Source organism: Rhipicephalus sanguineus, chromosome 3, assembly GCF_013339695.2.
Source record: "Rhipicephalus sanguineus isolate Rsan-2018 chromosome 3, BIME_Rsan_1.4, whole genome shotgun sequence".
In the NCBI taxonomy this organism is placed as follows: domain Eukaryota; kingdom Metazoa; phylum Arthropoda; class Arachnida; order Ixodida; family Ixodidae; genus Rhipicephalus; species Rhipicephalus sanguineus.
In genome coordinates, this window is record NC_051178.1 from 210,275,585 (window position 1) to 210,298,392 (window position 22,808).

At 45.9% G+C, this 22,808-nt stretch overlaps 1 protein-coding gene across 1 annotated transcript in view; it reads right to left on the bottom strand.

Annotated features, from left to right (window-relative positions):
* Nucleotides 1–14,269: 14,269 nt before the first annotated feature.
* LOC119388211 (monocarboxylate transporter 11) overlaps nt 14,270–22,808 on the bottom strand; it is a 31,374-nt gene continuing 22,835 nt past the window's right edge. The window contains exon 7 of the mRNA XM_037655876.2: nt 14,270–15,446. Coding sequence (XP_037511804.1) covers nt 15,329–15,446 — 118 coding nt within the window. The 3' untranslated portion in view covers nt 14,270–15,328. The remainder of the gene's footprint in view (nt 15,447–22,808) is intronic.

Here is a 22,808-nt window from a genome sequence, read left to right on the forward strand (position 1 = left end):
CTGGTTATCGCGACGTGTGGCCGTATCTTTCTCTGTGCTGAATGCAACATCAGATACGACCAATCTCTGTGCCTGTTGTTTTCCCTGTTGTCCGTGGCGGTCGGAAGGCGACAAATCACTCCAGAAAGCACGCAGAAAATCGTGCGTAACCTAAGCCGTAAAAAGAACGAGGAAACAACGTCCATCGGCTTTCCGGCAGAAGGGTCTTTTTTTAAGTGCCTGCTAAAAGGGCTCATACATTGGTCTTGTTCTCTCAAGCGCGTGTGTATGCATTGACGCGGACACCAATGCATGATGGAGTGCTTTGAACGCAGGCGCATTCGCGCTTGTTGCTGGCGCTTTGAGACGCAGAGCCAACTGAGTGTTTTCTATACCGCAGTTGTGATCGAGACGTGGCCTTTCTGCTTGCGCCTGGTTTTCGTAGTGCACATAGGCGTATCTACCGGGGGGGGGGGGGGGGGGGGGCAAGGGGGGCGCTAGCCCCCCCACAGAGAAATGTTGGGGGGCCCCCCCCACTTTCGACAGTGGTTATTGTCGGCTGCATACCGGGAAACTATGTCAGGCAAAGTTTTACTTGAACGCAGCAATAACGTAATTTTGTAATAACGTTTGTCCCACGATTCTGCTGTGACGACTGCTGTGACGACTGTGACGCACTGTAGGCTACCTGCGGTGCGAGCTGCCTATTCCACGCTTGTGCGTCTTGCGCTCGAGCATTGCAGAGGAGGCTAGCGCTCAGCAGGGGCTCTATACCATTACAGCAATCTGTCATGATATTATTTTGTTATGCCTGGCCGGAAATTTAGGTAATCGGCGATGCAAATATGGGCGGCAACCAGTAAACGTTTTATAGCCCGATCAAACGCTCTCCTTTTTCAGGAAATTCAGTTTCTTTGAAAACGAATAGCATCGCCACTGCTCCATATCCAAGCTCCAGTGAGTTGATGAGTGTGCAGAAGTATCAAGTATTTTAGTTGTGCCTAGCCAGGACAGCTAAAATAGATTCCCACTTTAGTCTCCGATTAGCCTGCTTCACTTGGCTTATCATATGGTAGCCTACAGCGATCGTGGCGGCTTGTAACAAGGCAGCGGACTCGAGCACATTGAGAAGACCAGCTTTCAAGTTTGCCCCGTTACTTGATTACCTCACCAGGGAGATGATCAGCACAACCGGTTTTCTCGACTAAGAAGGCTGCCTACCTGCAAAGGATTGTGTCTGCATGCTCCTAATAATGTTTATTTCGCTCTCTACCTCTCTGTCGGCAATGATGAGTTCACAGAGAGTTGTACAGGCGCAAAAACAGCTCAACATCGTTATACTACAACTGAAAGTATCTATTATACACATATGAATCCATCTTACCCGCTGCTATATAAGAAGCCGCTGCCAATGTGATTGGCGGGCAGCCTTCTTAAATTACGTTCAGAAACAGACACTGTCTGACTATTCAAAAAAAAAAAAAAAGGGTTATTGCTCAGCACCGCAATGTGCTTCTTATTGTGCACACTTAATTTCAACGCCGCGAGTTTTCGCAGACTTGTGACGTCGCATAACAAGAAGGCGATTTTATGATACATTGAAAATTTTTGACGAATAGCGAAGAACCAAGGACGAACAGTAGGCCGTATTGAAAATAGTTCATTATTATTATTTTTTACGCAGTCATGCGTACGTGGTAATTACGCGGTGGATCACTTACGCGTCACTTCTTGCGTCGTTTTACGAGCAGATGCTGTGAGCATAACCCGGAAGATTTCGACCAATCATTAACAGCTAACGACCTATACGGAAGGAAACAATACGGAGTAGTTTAACGTTATAATCGCCCACATTTTTTAAAGGAAAATTTGAGCTTACACAGTTTACGTGGGCTATTTACTTGGAAGAGCCGGAGGGGAGGAGTAGAGGGCCCCTTCATCGGTTTTCCGTCCAACCCCCGCCCAAGATGGCAATTGTAGGAGGGCAAGGAACGACAACTAGTATATAAATTCGTGTCATTTATATTCTTATAACTATGCACAACCAGCTCAATGTGGTTTGCTTAAGTATTATTCAACTGAACTTGGTCTTCTTCTTAAGAAAGACTTTATATTAGAGGGCTCTAACAGTAAAGCAATTGGCACTCGGAATATCCTTGCTTGCCAGCCACATGTTTTGAGTACCTTGCTTTGCCAGCCACATGTTTTGTTTAATGAGTGAGAATTTAAGGTACTAGAGTCATAGCAGGTTCTTCATACTCATCGTATTTACAACGCCAAACTAAGACTGGGAAGTTTGCTGATGCAATGCTCAGATGATCAGATTTGGGTGTACTTTTTAAACTTCACGGTAATACTTCCAAAATGTTATTAAACAGTGCTTTGTTGTCGTGGTATAGGGCGGCCCATCCTGCACAATCTGTTAGTGCAGATTCTTCCTTGATTTAAAACAAACAGTTTTGAAAAGCAAGTCATCTGGTCAGCTTTATGAATATAAAAAAAATCGCCTCATATCACACACACACACACACACACACACACACACACACACACACACACACACACACACACACACACACACACACACACACACACACACACACACACACACACACACACACACACACACACACACACACATATATATATATGCTGCGGACAGAATGAGCGACGCCAGCCCCCCACTCGCGAACGAGTTGGTACGCCACTGGTAGTGCATTGTTCTGCTGTGCTTAACTTAAATTGCGCTGTTATGTGTTTATGTCAAGTGCTGTTGGGGGCTTTTGATGATGCGCATCGCCAAACCACTTCCTAGATTATTCCTTTATACAGCCTGTCTTCACTCATTTTCGAGGTATCTAAACTCGAGGTGGGTTGAACGCATGCGATCGCGTTGCAATGTTCACGAAATCATAAAAGCATCATATATGACGTCACTTAGCGAATTGGGTGCGTTTGCCCGGACGCACTCTCGCGCAGCTGTAGAGGCGTCGCAATCGTCCTAATCCTCGGCGAATTCGCTGTGCGAAATTAATATAGACTTGCATGCGATTATTAGCATATCCTGAATTCAGAACCGACGCGCATTCCCGTATGTATGTATGTATGTATGTATGTATGTATGTATGTATGTATGTATGTATGTATGTATGTATGTATGTATGTATGTATGTATGTATGTATGTATGTATGTATGTATGTATGTATGTATGTATGTTAATCGTGTACGTTCACTTTCAAATATTTCTTAGGGTTCAGCGTATGCTTCTTTCTTAGTGTATATATATATATATATATATATATATATATATATATATATATATATATATATATATGAAATTCGATGACGGCTATCTCGACCTACGTGCGACTTTTGTGATTTCTAAAAAAATAGGTATGCCATAAATTGGCACGCGCGCACTACAACTTTGTAATATAAACACCTGCTCTCAAGTCAATAGTATAGAAGTTAATTAACGAGGCTTTGTTAATTAGTCGCAACAGTGTCATTTTGACTGTGGCAAAGTATTTCCGCCTCCACGTGGAGTTCGTGTGCGAAACGTCAGGAGCCTCACTCTCATAGGGTTTTTATAAAAAAATCTGTATTGTCAAAAAAAAAAAACACCCTGTATTATATAATAAAGCTAATACAAGTCAGCTCTGACAATAAACACATCATTTTTCCAACTACACAGGGAATCCTAGACTTCAGCTAACTCTAGCCAGAGTTTAGAGATATGCCGACGCGACCAAATGAATTAGAGGTGTGCACGGGCTCCGGGTAGCCCGAAAGCCCGAGCCCGACCCGGCCCGCGGGCCGGGCTCGGGCGGGCCGACGTATTTTCACCTCGGGCCCGGGCCGGGCTCGGGCTACTTGCAGTTTTATCGGGCCGGGCTCGGGCCCGGCGCAAAGCCCGACTCAAGCCCGAAATATAGAGAATGAGCGGGAATTGTTTTCCAGCACGCATACAGCGCCTTTTCCGCGACCGCCCTTTACCGCTTTTCTTTTCCATTCGCTACTTTAAACAAAAAATCACAGCATATCCACTGAGTGAATGATGATGAGTGGGCGAAGCTGCGGAGGTTCATCGGTAAACCGTGAATCTTCCGTGAATTCTGCGCAGTACATCGTCACCGACGTGAGATCGGGCGCGTTTATACTAAAGGTTCGATGAGTTATGACGACTTGCAGCTCACTTTAATTTTACATGTACGCTGTGAATTTTCATTGTTTAGAAAACCATTGCTTTAGAAAACATCTGGCGTCTTTTCGTTTTGCTTTAGAAACATCTGGCGTTCTTTCGTTTTCCTTTTAGAAAACATATGGCGTCTTTCGTTGGTTTATTTCATCAATCAACGGCGTTTTGAACAAAATTTTTATTGTTTAATCACGCACAGGAGAAATCTCACCAGGCACTACCTTGGAGGTAAACAATGGCTGCTAATGGGAATGAGAGACAGAAGAAGTCGGCTTTTAGCTAACACTTACACTTCTACTTCCACTAACGTTTCCTACTGGAACATGCCAATGGCTGCTAATGGGGAATGAGAGACAGAAGAATTCGGCTTTTAGTTAACGCGCACGCTGCGAATTTTTTATTGTTCAACAACGCACAGGAAAAATCTCCCACCGGCACCACCTTGGAGGTCAAAGCGTAAGACTGGTTACGCACTACGACTACTACGACTACGACTACGAGGGACGAACGGTTGCCGCCTTAAGGAGCTTCGCCCCTAAAAGGGGAGCAGGTAAAGCACTGCCCCTGTTGCACTCCGACAAACAGAGAAGTAACACCACCTGAGCTAGTGACGGCGCCACGCGACTGTTCGCGTGAGATTTAAGGCCAAATTCCATATGAGTGAAAATGCACGCGACAGCGACCCGACGTAGATCGCTTTCGTGCAAGCTGACGCTTGCATGGGCATACCCCATACACGTGACGGCTTTGGCGAGCGAACTCCATTGTTGCTGGCATGAGGCTGTCTACTTGTATAGCAAAGGTGCCGCGCTGTCGCAGGTATGCAATGAACATAAAATATTTGTTGCATGTTGGTACGTAAAACGTTTACCATTGTCTCGCAGTATTTTTTATATGCACGTGCATAATTATTACGTTATTTGTTGGTGTACAGCTGATGTGCTTAGTACGTCGCTAATGTACATCCGGTTCGGGTGTTTTGTGACTTCCGGGTGATGAGCGACGGTTTCCAAATGTGAAAAAACCGAGCCATCGCGCGATTTCGACCACGCGATACATCGCGCGAACGGCCCGCAGCGAACCTTCAAAAAGCCGGGCCGGGCCGGGCCGGGCCCGGGATGGTGTTTTCGTACGTCGGGCCGGGCCGGGCGGGCTCGCAGCCCTTTGCCATCGGGCTCGGGCGGGCCGTCGACAAAGTCAGCGGGCCCGGGCCGGGCACGGGCTTGGAAATACGGCCCGTGCACAGCTCTAAAATGAATGTTGCTGACTATTCATGGAGTACGTCACACTATTTTTAGTGTTCTGATTTCTTGCTTAAATAGGGAAGCTATTTAAGCCCGCTTGCGCATAGGCGCACACACCGGCATGTCACGTGTTACACTTTTGTATTTCGCGGGCATCTGCATTAAGCAGAAAAACGCAAATACTTAATTAATAGAAAGCTAGAAATTGTCTAATCGGACGTATTTCAAACCGGTCTACAACTTTCTATTCAGAATTTTTTTGGCCCAGCTGCTTTAAAACTTCAAGGTTGGTTAATTGAGCTTAAACTTGCTCGAGCACAATCAGAAAGTGAAAAAAGGCAGTGATGGTTTCTTGGCGGCTCATTGCGCGGAATTCAAATGCGTGCCTTTATTTGACAGTACAACAGTGTTGGCATCTCACCCAAAGGATAGCTCCAGGCTCATCATTGAGGCGGCAGCGATTGCTAATGGAAGCTGCATCAGCAAGCCATCCATCGCACTAACAAAAAAGGAACTAGATTACTTAAATTCACCCGCACGTGTTGGTCCTGCGTAGTTTTGCTGCTTTTTATTTAGGTTTCCCCTTTTGCGTTGACTGATATCGGTGTAATCACATACATGTGGCAGGTATATATATGCGTGTGTGGCTTTAATAAAAACGACAGTTGGAAGTTAGCGCTTCTCTTCGTCGTTTCTTTGTCCACTGTGCTCGTTTGGCGCTAAAAGTTTTAGCATTATGGGATACCAACTAGCCCGCTCCCACACCTTGCTTCGGTTAATTGAACTTCCCTATCAGAAAACAAAAAGTAGTGTGACGTACTCCATGCAATATTCAGCAACATGCATTTGGTCGCGTCGCCATAGAGTGCGTCGGCATATTTTTAAACTCGGGTTAGAGTTAGCTGGGACATCCTGTATGCGGAATGACTGAGCCTAATAGTTATGTGCGATCCGACGTTATATACTTTGCATGTGGTCACTGTGCCACTGCTCACGTATTACGAGGGTAACTGTTCGGGTCACCATCTCCGCATGCGGTACGACCGCTTAAAGGGACACTAAAGAGAAACAATGAATCGGTTTAGATCGATAAATTGTGCTCTGAGAACTCTAGTGTCGTTAATTTCGCCATCATAAAGTTTATTAATAGAGGAGAAAATCAAGTTCAAAGTTTCATTTTTTAATTTTAAACGGGCCGCGGTGTACGGGTATGCGCCACAGATGATTGACAGTTTATTACTCAGTAATGGCGAGAACAGACATTGGTAATTTAAATGCGAGAGCATTAAGAGAAATTGACATCGGCAGCGTGGACCCGACGAATGGAAAGAATAAAAATTGGTAACCCAGCAGGAATCGAACCCAAGCATTGTGCGTGGCAGTCAGGTATTCTACCACAGAACCACGCCATATCTATAAACTGGTTTGGAAAAAACAGCCTATGCAGGCGTAAGGTCGGTGCAACGTCAATAATTGTGGTGGTGCTGGCTATCTAATATTACAAGAAAGCAATAAACATTACATATGTACTCACACGATAACGGCGTCATATCAGATTAATGTCCGTGGTTCCAGTGTTGACTCCGCTTTTATAGCAGTCTAATAATCATTACATTTGTATTCCTATGATTCAGCAAGCTAGATTGAAGCATTGCTCTACCCCGGAGGAATACATTAACGAAAGTTACGTATGATATTCACATGATTGCACCATAAAGTACACTTAGTTTCGATAATACTGACGCATGTACTCTAACGTGAGGGCTGACGTTACGTCGCACCATAAGTTACCATATAAACGCCACTGTTGTCGACGAGCCAGTTGAGCCCTTGGCGTGCACACAGCTGCTACACTTACAAAAACACGTCGATCCACCTCGCGACGCTTGGCTCAAAGCCATAATTATAAAATACATAATTTATAATAGAAGTACTCACTGACTGCTCCGCATGAAACCGATTCCCACAATACGTGGGATCTGCCGAATTTTTATTAGTAATAGTCTAATGGTTTCATTAAGAGAGTTTATTGCCACACGAATCGACTGCTGCAAAAATTTCTAGAATCCGTCAAGTACGAGCGGAGTTACTGCACGCTTTGAGCACTTTCTCTCTCCTTTCGTACCAGCGAGCGTGCTCAATGCTACGCAGGCAAGAAGATGACAACGGGGCCAGAAGACGCGTCCCTGCGTCAGCGCGCGTCACGCCCTTGACTTTATTTTCATTTTTTTTTCTTCGAACGCTCGGCTTACTATCAGTGTGATCGCGAGCGCGAGCGCAAGCACGTGGCGGCATCCCACGGCGGTCATGGTAACTGTGCAGTCCACGATGCTCAAATCAGTCAACGGCTTTGTAATTTGGCTATACGGAGCAGTAATTTGGGCATACGGCATCATTTGTAGGGGGAAGAGGTAGTGATTTCTAGCTGAATTTGAGAATTAATTGTAAATTCCAGGTCGCGTGCTGCGCTATAATGTTTGGCTCGCGTGTTCTCAGGAGTCTCGACTACCGATCGGCAGCGTTTTCTGACCATGCTGAAAAAGTGTTGCAGGGCCCCTTTAAGTAATTCGTTCGACATACAGGGCGACGCTTACGCAATCTGAGACCTGGCGTCGGGTACTTTAGCATTGCGCCACCGTTCCACTTGGATCCGAAAAGCACAGATTGCATCCTTCACGGCAGGTGCGCTAATGCCTCTTCAACCCACAAATGTTGGGACACCACTTGCCGAAGAGGCCACTGGGGGCTCATGCTCTGGCGTCGCTGGCTTGACCGCGAAGAACCTCTGGAACTGTCTATCGGGCTCGAGAATGGTAACTACGTGGAATCGCTCACCGACACAAGGCTTGCGCTGCATGGCGGCGAGGACAGCGAAAACGACTTAATCTTCGCAATGTGTCGGTGTTGCTCTGTGAGTACATATAGCGCCGTGGCATGCCCATCTATGACAACGTTCAATTTGACTGGGTGAAATAGATTCCTGTTGCACGATTTGTGTCGAAGCTGACAGCCACCATCTAATAAAGTTTATTTGTAAGATAAATCTTGCAAGTGCATTCACGTGTGCGTAAAGGATTAACACCGCGCCTTCATATGAGCTCGCTTCCTCAGCAACCTTGTATAGTAGGTTCTATATTTCGTTCTATATTTGCATTTCTAAGGGATTAAGGCAACGCGGCAGTCTTCTACAAAATTTACTACAGAATGGCACTGCGATCGTTCAACTTGCTTCCGTGCGAATGATGTTTATTTTATTTCATCTATATACACATGCTGCAGCCCTATTGGGCAATAGCACGAGTCGCAGGCGCATACGAGTCTCATACTTGCGGACTTGGCAATGAAGCGAAGGCTAGAGCCGAATAAACGAATGCCACTGATATATATATATATATATATATATATATAACGAATGTAGTCCCACGATTGCGTCCGTCTTGTCTTGTACACTCGAGAAATCAGAGACTCCTTCGTTTTCTACAAGAAGCTCTTTGAGACAGGACGCAGCACACACCAGGGAGGTATTTACATCAAATTACATGTTTTACTTTATAAACGTGGTCATTTTGCTTTTTCGCACTTCTGGGAATGTTGCGCCTTGTACCTCAAACGAATGGCGTCTGCATTTCGAGGTGAGCGGCCGTCTCTTTTTGGCTGTTCCATCTAGGCACTCGCCTCAGAAGTATGCGACAAGTTTAACAAATGGAATAACACGTTTTTGTTAGTCAGCGCCTGTGTCTGTGCCTTTTCTTGTGTCTGTTCGTACTCGTCTCTACGCGCTGTTTTCGCCTCAGTTTTAACAAATGACCATCTTAAGTAGACAAAGCAAATGCCATGCAACGCTGATGCCGCGCAGCCACCACTTTCCACAGCGGTACGAAACGCGCGCCTAACAGGGCTACTTCATGTATACTCTAAAAACTGGTAAGAGTATCGCAAGAGTAAAAGAGCCGAGTTACTCTTCAGAGGGTTCTCTTACTCCCGCAAAGCATCGCATAGAGTGAAATGCACGTTCACTCTGTACGAAAGGAGAGAGTGAAATGTGCTTATACTCCACCTCTATCTGAGAGAGTGGAATGCCCGCATACTCTTCTGGCATGACAGAGTAAAACGCAGTTATGCTCCTGCTCCTCATATATATTATATATCGATGTGCCGGCATACCGCGAGCGATGATCACTCATTATTAAGTACATGCATATACAGTAGAGAGCACTGCATTCGTCGCGGGGCTGGAGACGATTAATAAAAAAAGCAGTGTTTCCAGCACCTCCCGATGCTTTTCAGTGTACTGGAATGCACTGGAATCCAGCGCCTCCCAGTGCTTTTCAGAGTACTGGAAGGCACTGGAATAAAGCCTAATATCCGCGTTTTTAGCTTTGGATTTGTGCAGTTAAATAAGCGAATATCACCTCATCGAGTCGGTCGACGATCGAAACTACATTCGAAAGGTTTTTAAATTTTTCGTATTTCAATATCCATGTTTTTCGCTCGAACGTCGAGCACGGAGTACACTGTCCTATAAGCTAAATGGTCCGTACGGCTATAGAGTGCGCTATTACAGCTGTAGTCGCGGAACGTGAACAATAATGACCGAAAATATGTCCGAGGGCGCGACGAAAACTGAAGTGTTCAATGTGCAGTTCAGAAGTACAGCGTTTTCTACACAAAAATGACTAACCGCTTAGCTGGTCATTGTGAATGCCGCACATATCCTCGGTTACGCTAATCTTGTTTGCTGAGAAACGTGCCGGATTGACGTTCTGATACCGGGAAGCACAAAACAAACAAATGAACTATCTTGACTTTGGTTGTCGCATGTACGGAGATACTCAAACCGGCGTTTCTAAACAAGAAAATGAAGGCAGATCACTGACATGGTCAGTGCAATCAGTGACAACATGAAAGAAAAAGGACACGCTCGACGTCTCCGAGTGTGGCGTTGCGGTAGCGCGTCGGACTCCCAATCTGAGGGTCGATGGTTCAAACCTTGCTTGCGTGTGTGTTTTTTTTAACGTCTTTTTTTTGTCGCAGTGCTCGTTATTATGTCATCATTACGATCTAGGCATGAATAAATTCTCAAAAGCAATTTTAAGGCCCTATTAATTTTGGCCTGAGTTCTGCTATTTCTTTCTTGAGGTGTACTACTACTCCTTTTCGGAGGGGTCCGGCTGCTCTGCTTCGGCAAGAGTTATGTTACTCTGTTGAGGTGGAGTACTATAACCCTTTCTGGGGGCATTACTATACTCTGCCTCAAGAAGAGGTGATTTACTCTGCAAAAGAGAGTTAAATATGGGACAAGAATATACTCTCCCAAAGAGAGCGCCCAACACTCTCTTAGTTCTTAGAGTAGTACACGTGCAGAAGCTCCGCCCCAGTAGCTTTCCCTTCATTGTCAAGAAAAGTTGTCCGCTAGCAGAGGAAGGCTGACTGATTCGCGGCGTCCCACGTAGAAAGAAAGAATAATTTGTGGCCCAGTACCAGAATGTTACTACCGAGACCCTCTCGTCGAGATGGTGCGCTGCCCTGCGCAGCTCCCACCTCGACGATCAGCTATGGGCCATCCAGCAAGCCCGCGAGGCGGCGAAGAGGCAAGACCTCGACGTCCCCACGTGGGAGGCCTAGGCCAAGGAACATAAACTGCTGGTTGATAATAAAGTTTATTCCTCCTCTTCCTGGCTCATACCCGCATTGCATACGCTGGTATGAACCAGCTGGGGAAGTGATCCAAACGCCAAGCGCCCTTAAAGGCGCTTCACTTAGTTTGCCTAAAATTTTAACTGCGAAGCTCTTTAAGCTAGCCGTAATTTGTGCGGCCTATCAGAAAACTATCATGAACATCATGAACGGGTATGTGCCAAAGAAATTGGACGAATCACACTACTCACCACTGGTCCACTAAAAATGAAGAAGGCAACAATTAGTCCATCTTTGCGCAGCGCACGAAATTGACAAGGACACAAGAGAAGATGACGGGACAATTAGTCCAAGGAATGGCTATCATCACGGGTATGTGCTACAGAAATTGGGTAAATCCCACTACTCACCACTGGTTCACTAAGAAAGAGAGAGAGAGAGAAAGCTATATAAGAGAGGGAGAAAGGTTGAGAGAAATAATGGGAATAAAGACATAAAAAGATAGAAAAAGAAAGATATAGAAAGGGAGAGAAAGAGAAACAAAGAAAGAGAGAGAAAGAAGCAGACAGAGAAAGAGATAGAAAAAAATCGAAAGATCATGAAAGAAAGAAAGAGAGATAAAGCAGAGGTAAAGAAAGGGTCGTTCTATGAGAGGTGCGAATGCTCGGTTCTGGAGTTTAAACATCCGCGTCGTGAATAACCTAGCTAAACCCTAGCAAGAACCTAGAAGCAATCAGATTAGACGACAGAATCGTCCAGTTTGGCTGTTTCAAGCCTTGCGCGACTTTGAGACCGGGGCCTCCAGTGCACCTCAGCTAGCGGGCCGATGTCACGAAATTTAGTCCCATAGGGGCCGCGACTGTGAAGATGGTGAAAATGGGAAAGGGGGAAAGGTGGCGGAGAGAGTTTGAACAAAATGTCACCTAACTATGCCACTTGAAAGGGCGCCTTTCCCATATCCCGTATATGGGTCATTTCTGAAGAGGATTTAACGTCAGGTTAAAAAAAATATATCGATACTGATTTCCACAATGACTAAAATCTGGGCGCCGATTCCGAAAGCTTTCTTTCCACGGTGATGTTTCAACTCATAGTGACCACATGGAGTGCGTCATGAAAAAAAAAGTCATGCTGTACATGATATGTGTGTCATGACTTTCATGTTAACTCGTGTTATTTATGTTCGTCACACAGTCACGTCGCAACATACCAATTTTGGTGTAGATCAAGCTAGCGAAAAGGCCGCCAGCGCACCATGAGCGTGGCACGTAAGTCATGCTGTACATGACATGCGTGTCATGATTTTCATGTTAACTCATTTCATTTATGTTCGTCACACAGTCACGCCGCAAGATACCAATTTTGGTGTATATCAAGCTAGCGAAACGGCCACCAGCGCCCCATGAGCGTGGCACGTAAGTCATGCTGTACATGACATGCGTGTCATGAGTTTCATGTTAACTCGTGTTATTTATGTTCGTCACACAGTCACGTCGCACAATACCAATTTCGGGATAGATCAAGCTAGCGAAACGGCCGCCAGCGCCCCATGAGCGTGGCACGTAAGTCATGCTGTACATGACATGCGTGTCATGATTTTCATGTTAACTCGTGTTTTTATGTTCGTCACACAGTCACGTCGCACAATACCAATTTCGGGGTAGATCAAGCTAGCGAAACGGCCGCCAGCGCCCCATGAGCGTGGCACGTAAGTCATGCTGTACATGACATGCGTGTCATGATTTTCATGTTAACTCGTGTTTTTATGTTCGTCACACAGTCACGTCGCGCAATACCAATTTTGGGGTAGATCAAGCTAGCGAAACGGCGGCCAGCGCCCTATGAGCGTGGCACGTAAGTCAAGCTGTACATGACATGCGTGTCATGATTTTCATGTTATGACTTGTCATTTATGTTCGTCATACAGTCATGTTACGCCATACCAATTTTGGTGTACATTCGATTAACCAAGCGACCAGGAGAGCACAAAGTCGTAGGCGGCTAGATAGATAGATAGATAGATAGATAGATAGATAGATAGATAGATAGATAGATAGATAGATAGATAGATAGATAGATAGATAGACAGATAGATAGACAGATAGATAGATAGATAGATAGATAGATAGATAGATAGATAGATAGATAGATAGATAGATAGATAGATAGATAGATAGATAGATACGCTCAAAGTCGCAGACGTTCGCTAAGAAATGCTTCGCATTTAAAATGCTTGAGACCAGCGCTGTTCTGTAGCTCATCTGAACAAAGCGCTATTAATTGCAATAGGCGAGAAATAATGCGAGTACTAATGAGCCGAGTCACAAAACTTTATTCCATGCCGCGGGCCGCTAGAGGAAAGACCGCGGGCCGCATGTTTGTGACCCCTGGCGTATAGCTTTTGCAAATCTTGCATTTTTCGATTTTGGAAAGTTCCACCTGATTTTAATAAAGTTCGTTATCGTTGCATTTCTTACCAAAACGGTAAGCCTATAGCCCTTGGAAATCGTGTATTCTTCGATTTTGAAAAATTAATCCCCATTTAATAAAATTGGTTGTGGGTGGATATTTTACTAGAAAGGTGCGCCTAAGCCTGCAAATCTGCATTTTTCGATTTTGGAAAGTTTCATTCTATGTTAATAAAGTTCGTTATCGTTGCATTTTTTACCAAAACGGTAAGCCTTTGGAAATCATTTATTCTTCGATTTTTAAAAACATCATCCCAATTTTATGAAATTAGTTGTGCGTGTATTTCTGACCGGAAAGGTAAGTCTATAGTAGGTGTCTCAAACTCACCTCAGCTTGCAGACCGTATAGTCACGAAATTTAGTCCCGCAGGGGCCGGGACAGTGAAAATGGTGGGAGCGGGGGGAGGGGCGGGGAGAATTGAGCAAAATGTCACCTAACTTTGCTATTTGAAAGAACGCCTATACTATATTTCATGTATAGGTGATTTCTGAAGGGCACTTGACGTCAGGTTTCAAAAGAAAACGTACCAATACTGATTTCCACAATGACTAAAATCTGGACGCCGATTCTGAAACACAGTTTTTTTGTTCCACGGTGATGCTTCAACTCATAGTGACCGCATGAGGTGCCTCATAAAAAAATGCTTGAGACCAGTCCCGCCTCTGTAGCTTACCCGAACAAAGAGTTATTAATCTCAATAGGCCAGTAAATAATGCAAGTACTATTTAGCCAAATCACAAAACTTTATTCCATGTGAAGCAGCGGGCTATGTGTTTGAGGCCCCTGACATAAGACATATAAGGCTTTCGCCAGAATATTTTCTAGACACGACGATCTAAACATTGGTTTGCTTTGTTATGAGTGTCACGTACTGGTAGCTCCGTATCCAGTTATGTAGGGTGAGGAAGTTCAAGCACGGGAAGAAACTAAGTTACACAACGCCTTTTTGTTTGATGCCTTTTTATGCATCTCATTAAAGGGACCATGACACACAATTTTCCCGCATAATCTGTGTTATGTTGGTTAATCCTTTGGTGTTCACAAACTGGTGAAATTTCAGCGCATTTGGTTGAGCACCTAATTTATAATGAATATTTTTATAAACGCGCGAGTGGCCCGAGAGTCTGATCACACTCGCGCACTCGCGAGCCGTGACGTAACAAGCCGCTTGCTTTGCGAGCGTCTGTATTCCGGCCAACGGTTTCGTTTCGTGGTCAGCTGCGCGTATACAATGGAGCTATTCGGCTTTCTTCAACTTGGCATTGAAAATTTAACGATTTGCAGCGGCTGAAACTTAGGTATACAGAAGACGACGGCTTCACTCCATGAAGCACATGACATCACATACGCCATGGCAAAATGGCGGTCGCCGGCAGTGGGTGAGGTTTATAGCCGCGGCGACTTCTAGGGCTCATTTTGCAACGAAATATTATTTTACAGTCCATTTTTCATATATGTACAGAATAGACCCTCTACTTCTACTTTTCGCTGAAAACCGCAGTTCGGTGGGTGACCGTGTCATGGCCCCTTTAACCGTTTTTTTTTGTTCTCCTCGTCATAAACTTTTGCCCTGGTGGTCATGCAGTCCTCGCTGAAACGAAGTCTCTGCCGTGACACTTGAGGTCCAGCGTCTCGCAGTTTTGCGAGGAGACTGCGGCCTGACTTCGAGCGCTATCTTGATCTTAGTTGTTTCACGCACGTTACCGCTCGAAATATTTCAGTCTTTGTTCGCATTAACGAACTGCAATTAATTTGCCCTTCTTTTTGTATGACTCTCCCCTTTGTCTTCAGCGAAGGCCCTCAATTTCTTGAGGCAGCCTTTGCAACCATACTGGAAAACGATCCGTAATATGCAACTAAATGAAAAAAAAAGGTGCGTTTCAAAATGATACGATGCTCCCAATTCGTCCTCGTGCATCTGAAACGAGAATAAAAAGAAAACAATAAACAAACCATGAATGCCTTGTAAGACAGGCGAACCCATGAAAAGTAGTTTACGAACGATCAAAACACGTGCAAACGGCCAATGGTTGTCTCTAACACTGTTGGAGCAAAGCTTCTCTGAGAGAGAGAGAAAACAACACTTACAAAAAAGAAAGAAGGCAGAAAATCAGTAATATTTGCTGCGCACCAAACTTGTCAAACTTGTGCACAACTTGGGTGTATTTGAAAAATTATTCACCATGTGGAATGGTGGATTCCACTATCCATCATTATGGTGGATTATGGTGCTGGAATACGGTGACATATGGTGTATGCTAGATGCTGGCGTGTGATGGATGCTGGAGAATAACGGAGCGTAAAACGGTTCTACAGCGTCAGGACCATCATGCCTAGCTGCCACACATAAATAATTGTATTGAAGGCGGTGTAGAAAGCATTAGTACGCAAAAAAAACGCCGTATAAAAAAAAGCTTCCGCCACTAGGAGGCGAACGTGGCACCTTCGGATCCGGAGCCGAGCACTTTACGACTACTCCACCCTGACACATGTCTTGTTTCCTGTAAAATTACTATAGTCAACATACTAATACACCGTTTGGCGTCAGCTTTGAACGTCGCATACTCGAGACAGACGCGATCTTCACCTACTGCTAAAATTTGCATATTTATTAAAGGCAAACAAACTGCTGCCGTGGTAATGAATCACATGTCGATAATGGCAACAGCGCTAACTTTCTCTTACAATTCACCACAACGTATACTTCAAAAAATATGAAGTGGACCGAAGAGCGGGCACAGTTTACCGGCTGTTACGGCCAAGTTTCTCGCTGTTTGCAAAGGGCGATATCTTCAGAGGCTTTATGTCGACTCTGATCTCATTCGATAAATACGCGCGTACAGTTGATTGAGTATTGTGATGTTTTTTTACGCAACGTAAGCGCGGCCGTGCCAGCGCACTCATTTGAAGCTCTATCGTTAGCTACAACTATATAACGGCAGGGCTAAAAGCGGGTGCAGTGCGCGGGAAAAATATGCCATCATATTGGTTCAGTAAGGCGTACGAATTGACAAGTCTATGTTCTCGCATACGAGTCATAGAAGTGCCGGTGAGTGCGACCGGCGGCTGTCGGTGACCGGAGGCGTTTGCTGGAAGCGCGTCGCATCGATGCTCATCGCTTCTTGTGCGGATACCGTACACACACACAAAAAAATGCTTAATTTAGGTTAGCCGATGCCACAGCTGTGCTGTAAAGTCATTCGTACTCGTCGGAATCGTGTATCGTGAAACCCAGAAGCGCCGATGACGTAGATGGACCCGGTCGGTACGCTAGGCCTAACCTTTGATGAAAGTCGTGGTGGTAGAATATGATGGTGGAAGTCATACTTGGTGGGGCTTCTCTCGACGCAGGCCGGAGGTAAAAGTTTGTAAATTTTAGCTTCGCATGTATTTTCACTGTTACTTAAAGGGGTACTGACACCTTTTTTCGAAGGCGAGTTTACTCTGCCATACCAACCTCCTGCACGCAGAGACGGCTCTGAGCAAGTGTGAAGCTCAGCAAATGCTGATAAGATATTTTAATTTGATAATAAAGTCAATTTTTCCATGGCGCACCTACTGACATCGACACTAGCTTGACGTCAGGCTACAGTACTAATTCCGGTGACTTCATGCAGCAGTCTGTTTAGTTGTGATGACGTTAGGTACCAAAACTTCCAAGATGGCCGCTTGTGCGTCATCAAAACTTCCAAAATGGCAGGTTGTACGTCACCAACGGAGCCACGGCGCGGAGCGGCCGTGGAAACGTCACTATATATTGTGCGAGCACGTGACGAGAAGCTCATGCGGTGTTGTGACGTCAGGGTACAGTAGAAACCGAAACTAGCTTTTAAAAACATACTGTAATTACTTTTCCAGGGCGCAGTCGCGCTTAGCACTACCTTTTCTAGGATCTTGTGGGCTTGACCTTTCATTTGACGCAAAAAAACGACAACTGAAAACGTTCGTGTCAGTACCCCTTTAAAGTGCCGCTGAGGTAAGTGAGTGTTTAAGAATTGCCAGAGTTGTGTTTCTAGCGTGGCGATATCAAGTGGCGGCTGTTTTCTGGTCTACCAGCTGGAAGGGGCAATTGCGCAGCCAGAGCTCATTTACTTCTCGACAACTGCGCGGCGATGTAACACAGTTACTGGCGCTGTTCACGCCGACACCTCTTGACTTGTAAACATCACAATGCAACAACACATCGCGGATGTCAACCTGATAAGTACGTGCGCAAAATGTAAACATACCGCTGCTGTGCTCCACAGAACTTGAGGCGGTTATTGACGCGGTATGAATAAAAAAAAAAGCGTACTAGAAAGCGACGATCGGCGTTGACTTCTTTGAACTGTAAACATATTTTTCTCCACATTCGACAGGAAAACATTAGAAATGACAGTAATTTCACATACTGCCACGTGCATTTCCATCATGCCACCATCATCCACCATGCTTCCATCATGCCACCGTCATCCAGCTTGCTCACCAAGCCATCCACCAAAACATGTTTTGCATCGCCACCATCAGCCAGAATTTTCCGCTGAACACCAAAAGAAGCTCGCCACCATCACCACCATCTGCCACCATTTTTCCACTTTCGCCATCATCAGCCATTTTGACCAGCACAGCTTCCACCACATCCACTATTCTTTCCACCTTGTCCACTATTGTTTCCACCATATCCACCAACAATTCCAGCATCCACCATTCCAGGATTTTCCCTAGGGTAATGACTGTTTCAAATCGACTTTTCAATATTTATTCCTGTGTGAGGGCAACGTAACAATTCAAGACAAAGGAGAATTTAGGTGCTCTTAAATTTAAGTGCATAATTTTCACAATTTCCATGCATGCATGAACATTTGCTTACAACAGTTTAAATAATACCTTGTACATATCGACTGACAGTAGAAAAACTTTGCGTTTGTCTAATGAAATACGCATACTGAAACAAAGTAGTTATACGCTGCTTGGATTTGTTTTGTGTGACTTTTGTTGGTCGTCAGTTTCACGTTGTGCACAGATTTCGCGTTCGCAGTTAACTATAGGGCTGTCTTGTGTTCTTTCATGTGCAGGAAATCACCTGCCTGAGCTAGCTGTGTTGTGCCACGTGACGACGTGGTTTGTGCATCAGAACAATACCACGCGTATGTCCCTGTTTTGTTTTGCGCCTCCCCTTCTTTACTCTCAAGATGTTCTATACATTGACTGGAAACAAAAAGAAGAGGATGGCCTTCGCTTTTCTGTCGTCTTAGGTGAATGCATAGGGACCCAGTGAGTTTTTTTCTTCTTTATCAAAATAAAGGAAAATAAAAAAAGAGAACCGTGATTTTTTTCCGTTCGTTTTGCAGAGTGGTACACAACAGTATGACATACTGAGGCATGCAAATGACGTAGTTACAATAGCCTGAAATAAAACATAAAACGCGAATACTATCAAACTAGAATGCAAGTATCGAACCGGCAGCACGGTCCGACAGACTACCTGCGGAATACGTACAGTGGGCATGGAAACAAACGCGAACATGCGGCATCTACCTTCTTTGCTGTGTCGCATTTATTTTTAAACGGTTGTAGCCTGGATGATTGATAAAAAGACAGAGTCATCCATGACACAATAAAAGACCATCTGGCATCTTTTTATTGCCACCGCGGTCAGAACGTGATGAAAACAGCGTGCCGCTATGTTCGCGTTTCTTTCCCTCCCCCATGCACCTGTGAAAGCCGGCGAGAAGCATGAATGCAATGAAAATCGGATGCAAACATGAAGTCGCGAGGTTCTAATACGGGCGGCCGTTCAGCGCCAGCTTCCCGTAGTCTTAGGGTGCCTCGATGCGCGCGCCCCCGTTTAGGGTGCTGCCACCTTTTGTACCGGCACCGCCATTGTAGTGCCTACATCGTCCTCGCCAAGCTGTTGTGCTCACGTGCGCGAAGTGCTGCTGCGTTCGCCCTGGCACTGAAAAAATAGAGGAGGCGCTGACTCGGCAGTAGTGATGCAGAACTATCGGTAAATTCACTATCGATAGTATCGATAGTTTTTTTTAAACTATCGATAGTTTAAACAAACTATCGATAGTGCTACTATCGACAAACTATCGATAGTGCAATCGGTAGTACCATCGTTAATATTACTATAGCGTTATTACTGCCACGCGTGTTTATTGCTTTATTTTGACGTATTCGGGTTTCACCCACAAAAACTGTTAGGAACGTTTGACGCAGACCGCGCCGTAATGTTTGAGAAGATTCAGAATTGTTTGAGATCATTCTTTTAAGATTACGCGCCGGACGCGAATAGTCAAGTTTATTCGAGAGTTTACGCGAGCACCAGCGATAACGCTGGAAGGTTTGATGATTGATGTATAAAGGACGACGCATTCTACCGATGATCAGATTACTCAACGGCTGACGACTGCTCCCGCCGCTGTCAGTGCGCAGCACGTAACGCTTGTATTTTGAGTTTTGATTTTCTGGGCACAAGTTCGCCCAAATAAAGAGCTTCGTATTTCCCAGCCTTGCTGCAGCATTCGTCACCCTCACAACTACGTGACAATACTATCGATAGTGGTGTGAATAATGATGCGGTTGCTGGCCGGCCATATTGCCAAAATATCTGCGATAGCCTCTACCAGCTTCGCTTATTTTATGAGCAATTTCTTACCAAGAAATTGATTGTTTCCGCAGTGAAAATGGTGGAATATATCCATCAATAAAATCGTATCCAAAAGCAACCAGTTACACCTTACAATTATTTTTCTTGCTATCTTTTAATTTTGAAATCATAAAATACAATGTCAATTTGAAGCCGCGCAGTCCCACCACATGTAAAGGCTTCCTTTCCGCTAGAGCTGAACAGTTTGACTTTATGATCATGTGTCAGCAAAGCACTCTGGTGAAGAACACAATCATGTCAACTTTTTCGCCCTTCAGCCTGCTCCTGCGGCTCCACTATGTACCACGCGCGCGGGGAACCACGTTTATTCTGCAGTTAGTCGGCGGTGTTGATTTTATACTATCGATAGTACCATCGAATTTATCACTATCGATAGCGCTATCGATTGTATTTTTCACCATCGATAGTTCGATAGTGACTCAGCTATCGATAGAATCGATAGTACCATCTGCATCACTACTCGGCAGAAGACACCACACCAGGTTGTTGTACATACCAAGCCACACCTCAACAGCCAGAACGCGCCGCACCTGCAGTCGGATGCAACTTTAGAAAACCGCGGCATTTCCTCCTCAAAGGCGGACGCACACAAGCCTGCACCAATGGGCGCTCTACAGACCGACGACATGAGCCGGACCGCCGGTGACCCCACCTTCGGAGAACATTGCTGAGCTCATGAGCGGACGCATTTCTTTAGTCGCGGAGACTATCGGCTGCCGCGCTTCGGCCGTCTGGGCCTCTTCGGACGTAAGTTTTATCCGACTGTAAATGATGTACGCGTCAGAACAATACTACACCAAGCTGGTGCACACACCAGGTCACACCACAGTAGCCTGATGTACCCACCAGAACGCGCCACGCCCAGCTGCTATACCCACCACAACAGACCACACCGAGCTGGAGTACTCGCCAGGACACACCACGCCAACCTGATGTACCCATCAGAAAACACAACACCAGTATAGTCTGGTGTTAACACCAGACTACACTGGAGTGGCGTGCTCTGGTGTTAACAACAGAACAGCCTGGTTGTTATACATATCAGGTTGTATACACACCAGGTCACACCAGACCATCCTGATGTACCCGCCAAAACGCGACGCACCTACAGTCGGATGCAACTTTAGAAAAGCGCGGCATTTCTTCCTCAGAGGCGGATGCACGCAAGCCTGCACCAACGGGCACTCTCCAGACTGATTACATGAGCCGGACAGCCGGTGACCCCGCCTTCAGAGAACATTGCTGAGCGCATGAGCGGAAGTATTTCTTTAGTCGCGGAGGCTATGAGCTGCCGCGCTTCAGTCGTCTGGGCGGGGCCTCTTCGGACTTTCTTAAGTTGTATCCGACTATGAATGATGTGCCCACTAGAACACACCACACCGTGCCGTTAACACACCTGGACACACCACCGTCTGCCTGATGTACCCTCCAGAACACACCACACCACCCCGTTAAGACTTTACACTGGGCCGGTGTACACACCAGGACTCGCCACACCAGGCCGATGCCCCCACAAGAACGTGCCATACCAGGCGCCAGGACACGCCAGGACGCACCACGCAGCCTGATGTACCCACTAGAACGCGCCACACATGCCTGATTTAAGACACCAGAGCACGCAACACCAGCCTGATATTGCCCTTCAGAACACGCCGCGCCAGGCTAGTGTCCCAACAAGGACACATCAGTATAGTCTGGTGTTAGCACCAAAACACACCAGAGCACACCAAACCTACTATGGTGGGGTTTTCAACTGGGTATTTTACACACTTGTGCCATGAGCGACGACGACGAAGTTACACAGTGCCCGAACGCGTCTGTCACTGCTAGCTGATTTTCGTCATATTTTCTACAATTACTGGGGCGCCCTCCGCGTCCAGCCTTGTGGCGATGGCCACAGTGACTTCTGCAGGCCCGCGCGGCCAGAAGTCGACGACCCCAAGAACTTCAGTGGCTCAAGGGTCATGGCCCAGCACCAGCGAAAGCTCAAGAGATGCACCTGCTCTCGTTCCCATGGACGAAGAGCCGACTGCTGGCCCGTCTGGAAGCTCATCAAGGAAACGAGGCTCTTGGTGCACCTCTGGCGAAGACACAGATATATACTCAGTCACTGGCGACGACTCCTCGGACGACAGCTTCGTGTCTGTGAGGAGTCGAAAGGCCAAAAGGAGGCTCATCAAGGCGTCATCACCGGCGAGTACGTCAACCATGAAGGCGGGAAGTGAACGCTGGCCGCACACGATCCTCTTCATGCCCGTGGATCCTTCCGTCAGCCTTCGAGTATTGAACAGGCAAGCTATCTCTGCTGTTCTTGAGGAAATAGCACCAAATGAAATCAAGGAAGTCCGGCTAAATACACGTAAGAATGTTTTAGCTGTCGACACAATACGTGCAGACACACTGGAGAAACTTCGACCGATGACAGAGTTGGGAAGCGTCAAAGTACGACCAGTCGTTCCAATAGATGGGACCTGCACTGCAGGTGTAATTTACGATATTGACTTGGCAATTCCAAACACGGACCTGCCCATTCTCATAAAACCGGCATATGAGGGAGTGATCATCACGCAAGTATGCCGCCTCGCAAACAGCCGCTGCGTGAAGATAGTCTTTAAGGGTGACTCTATC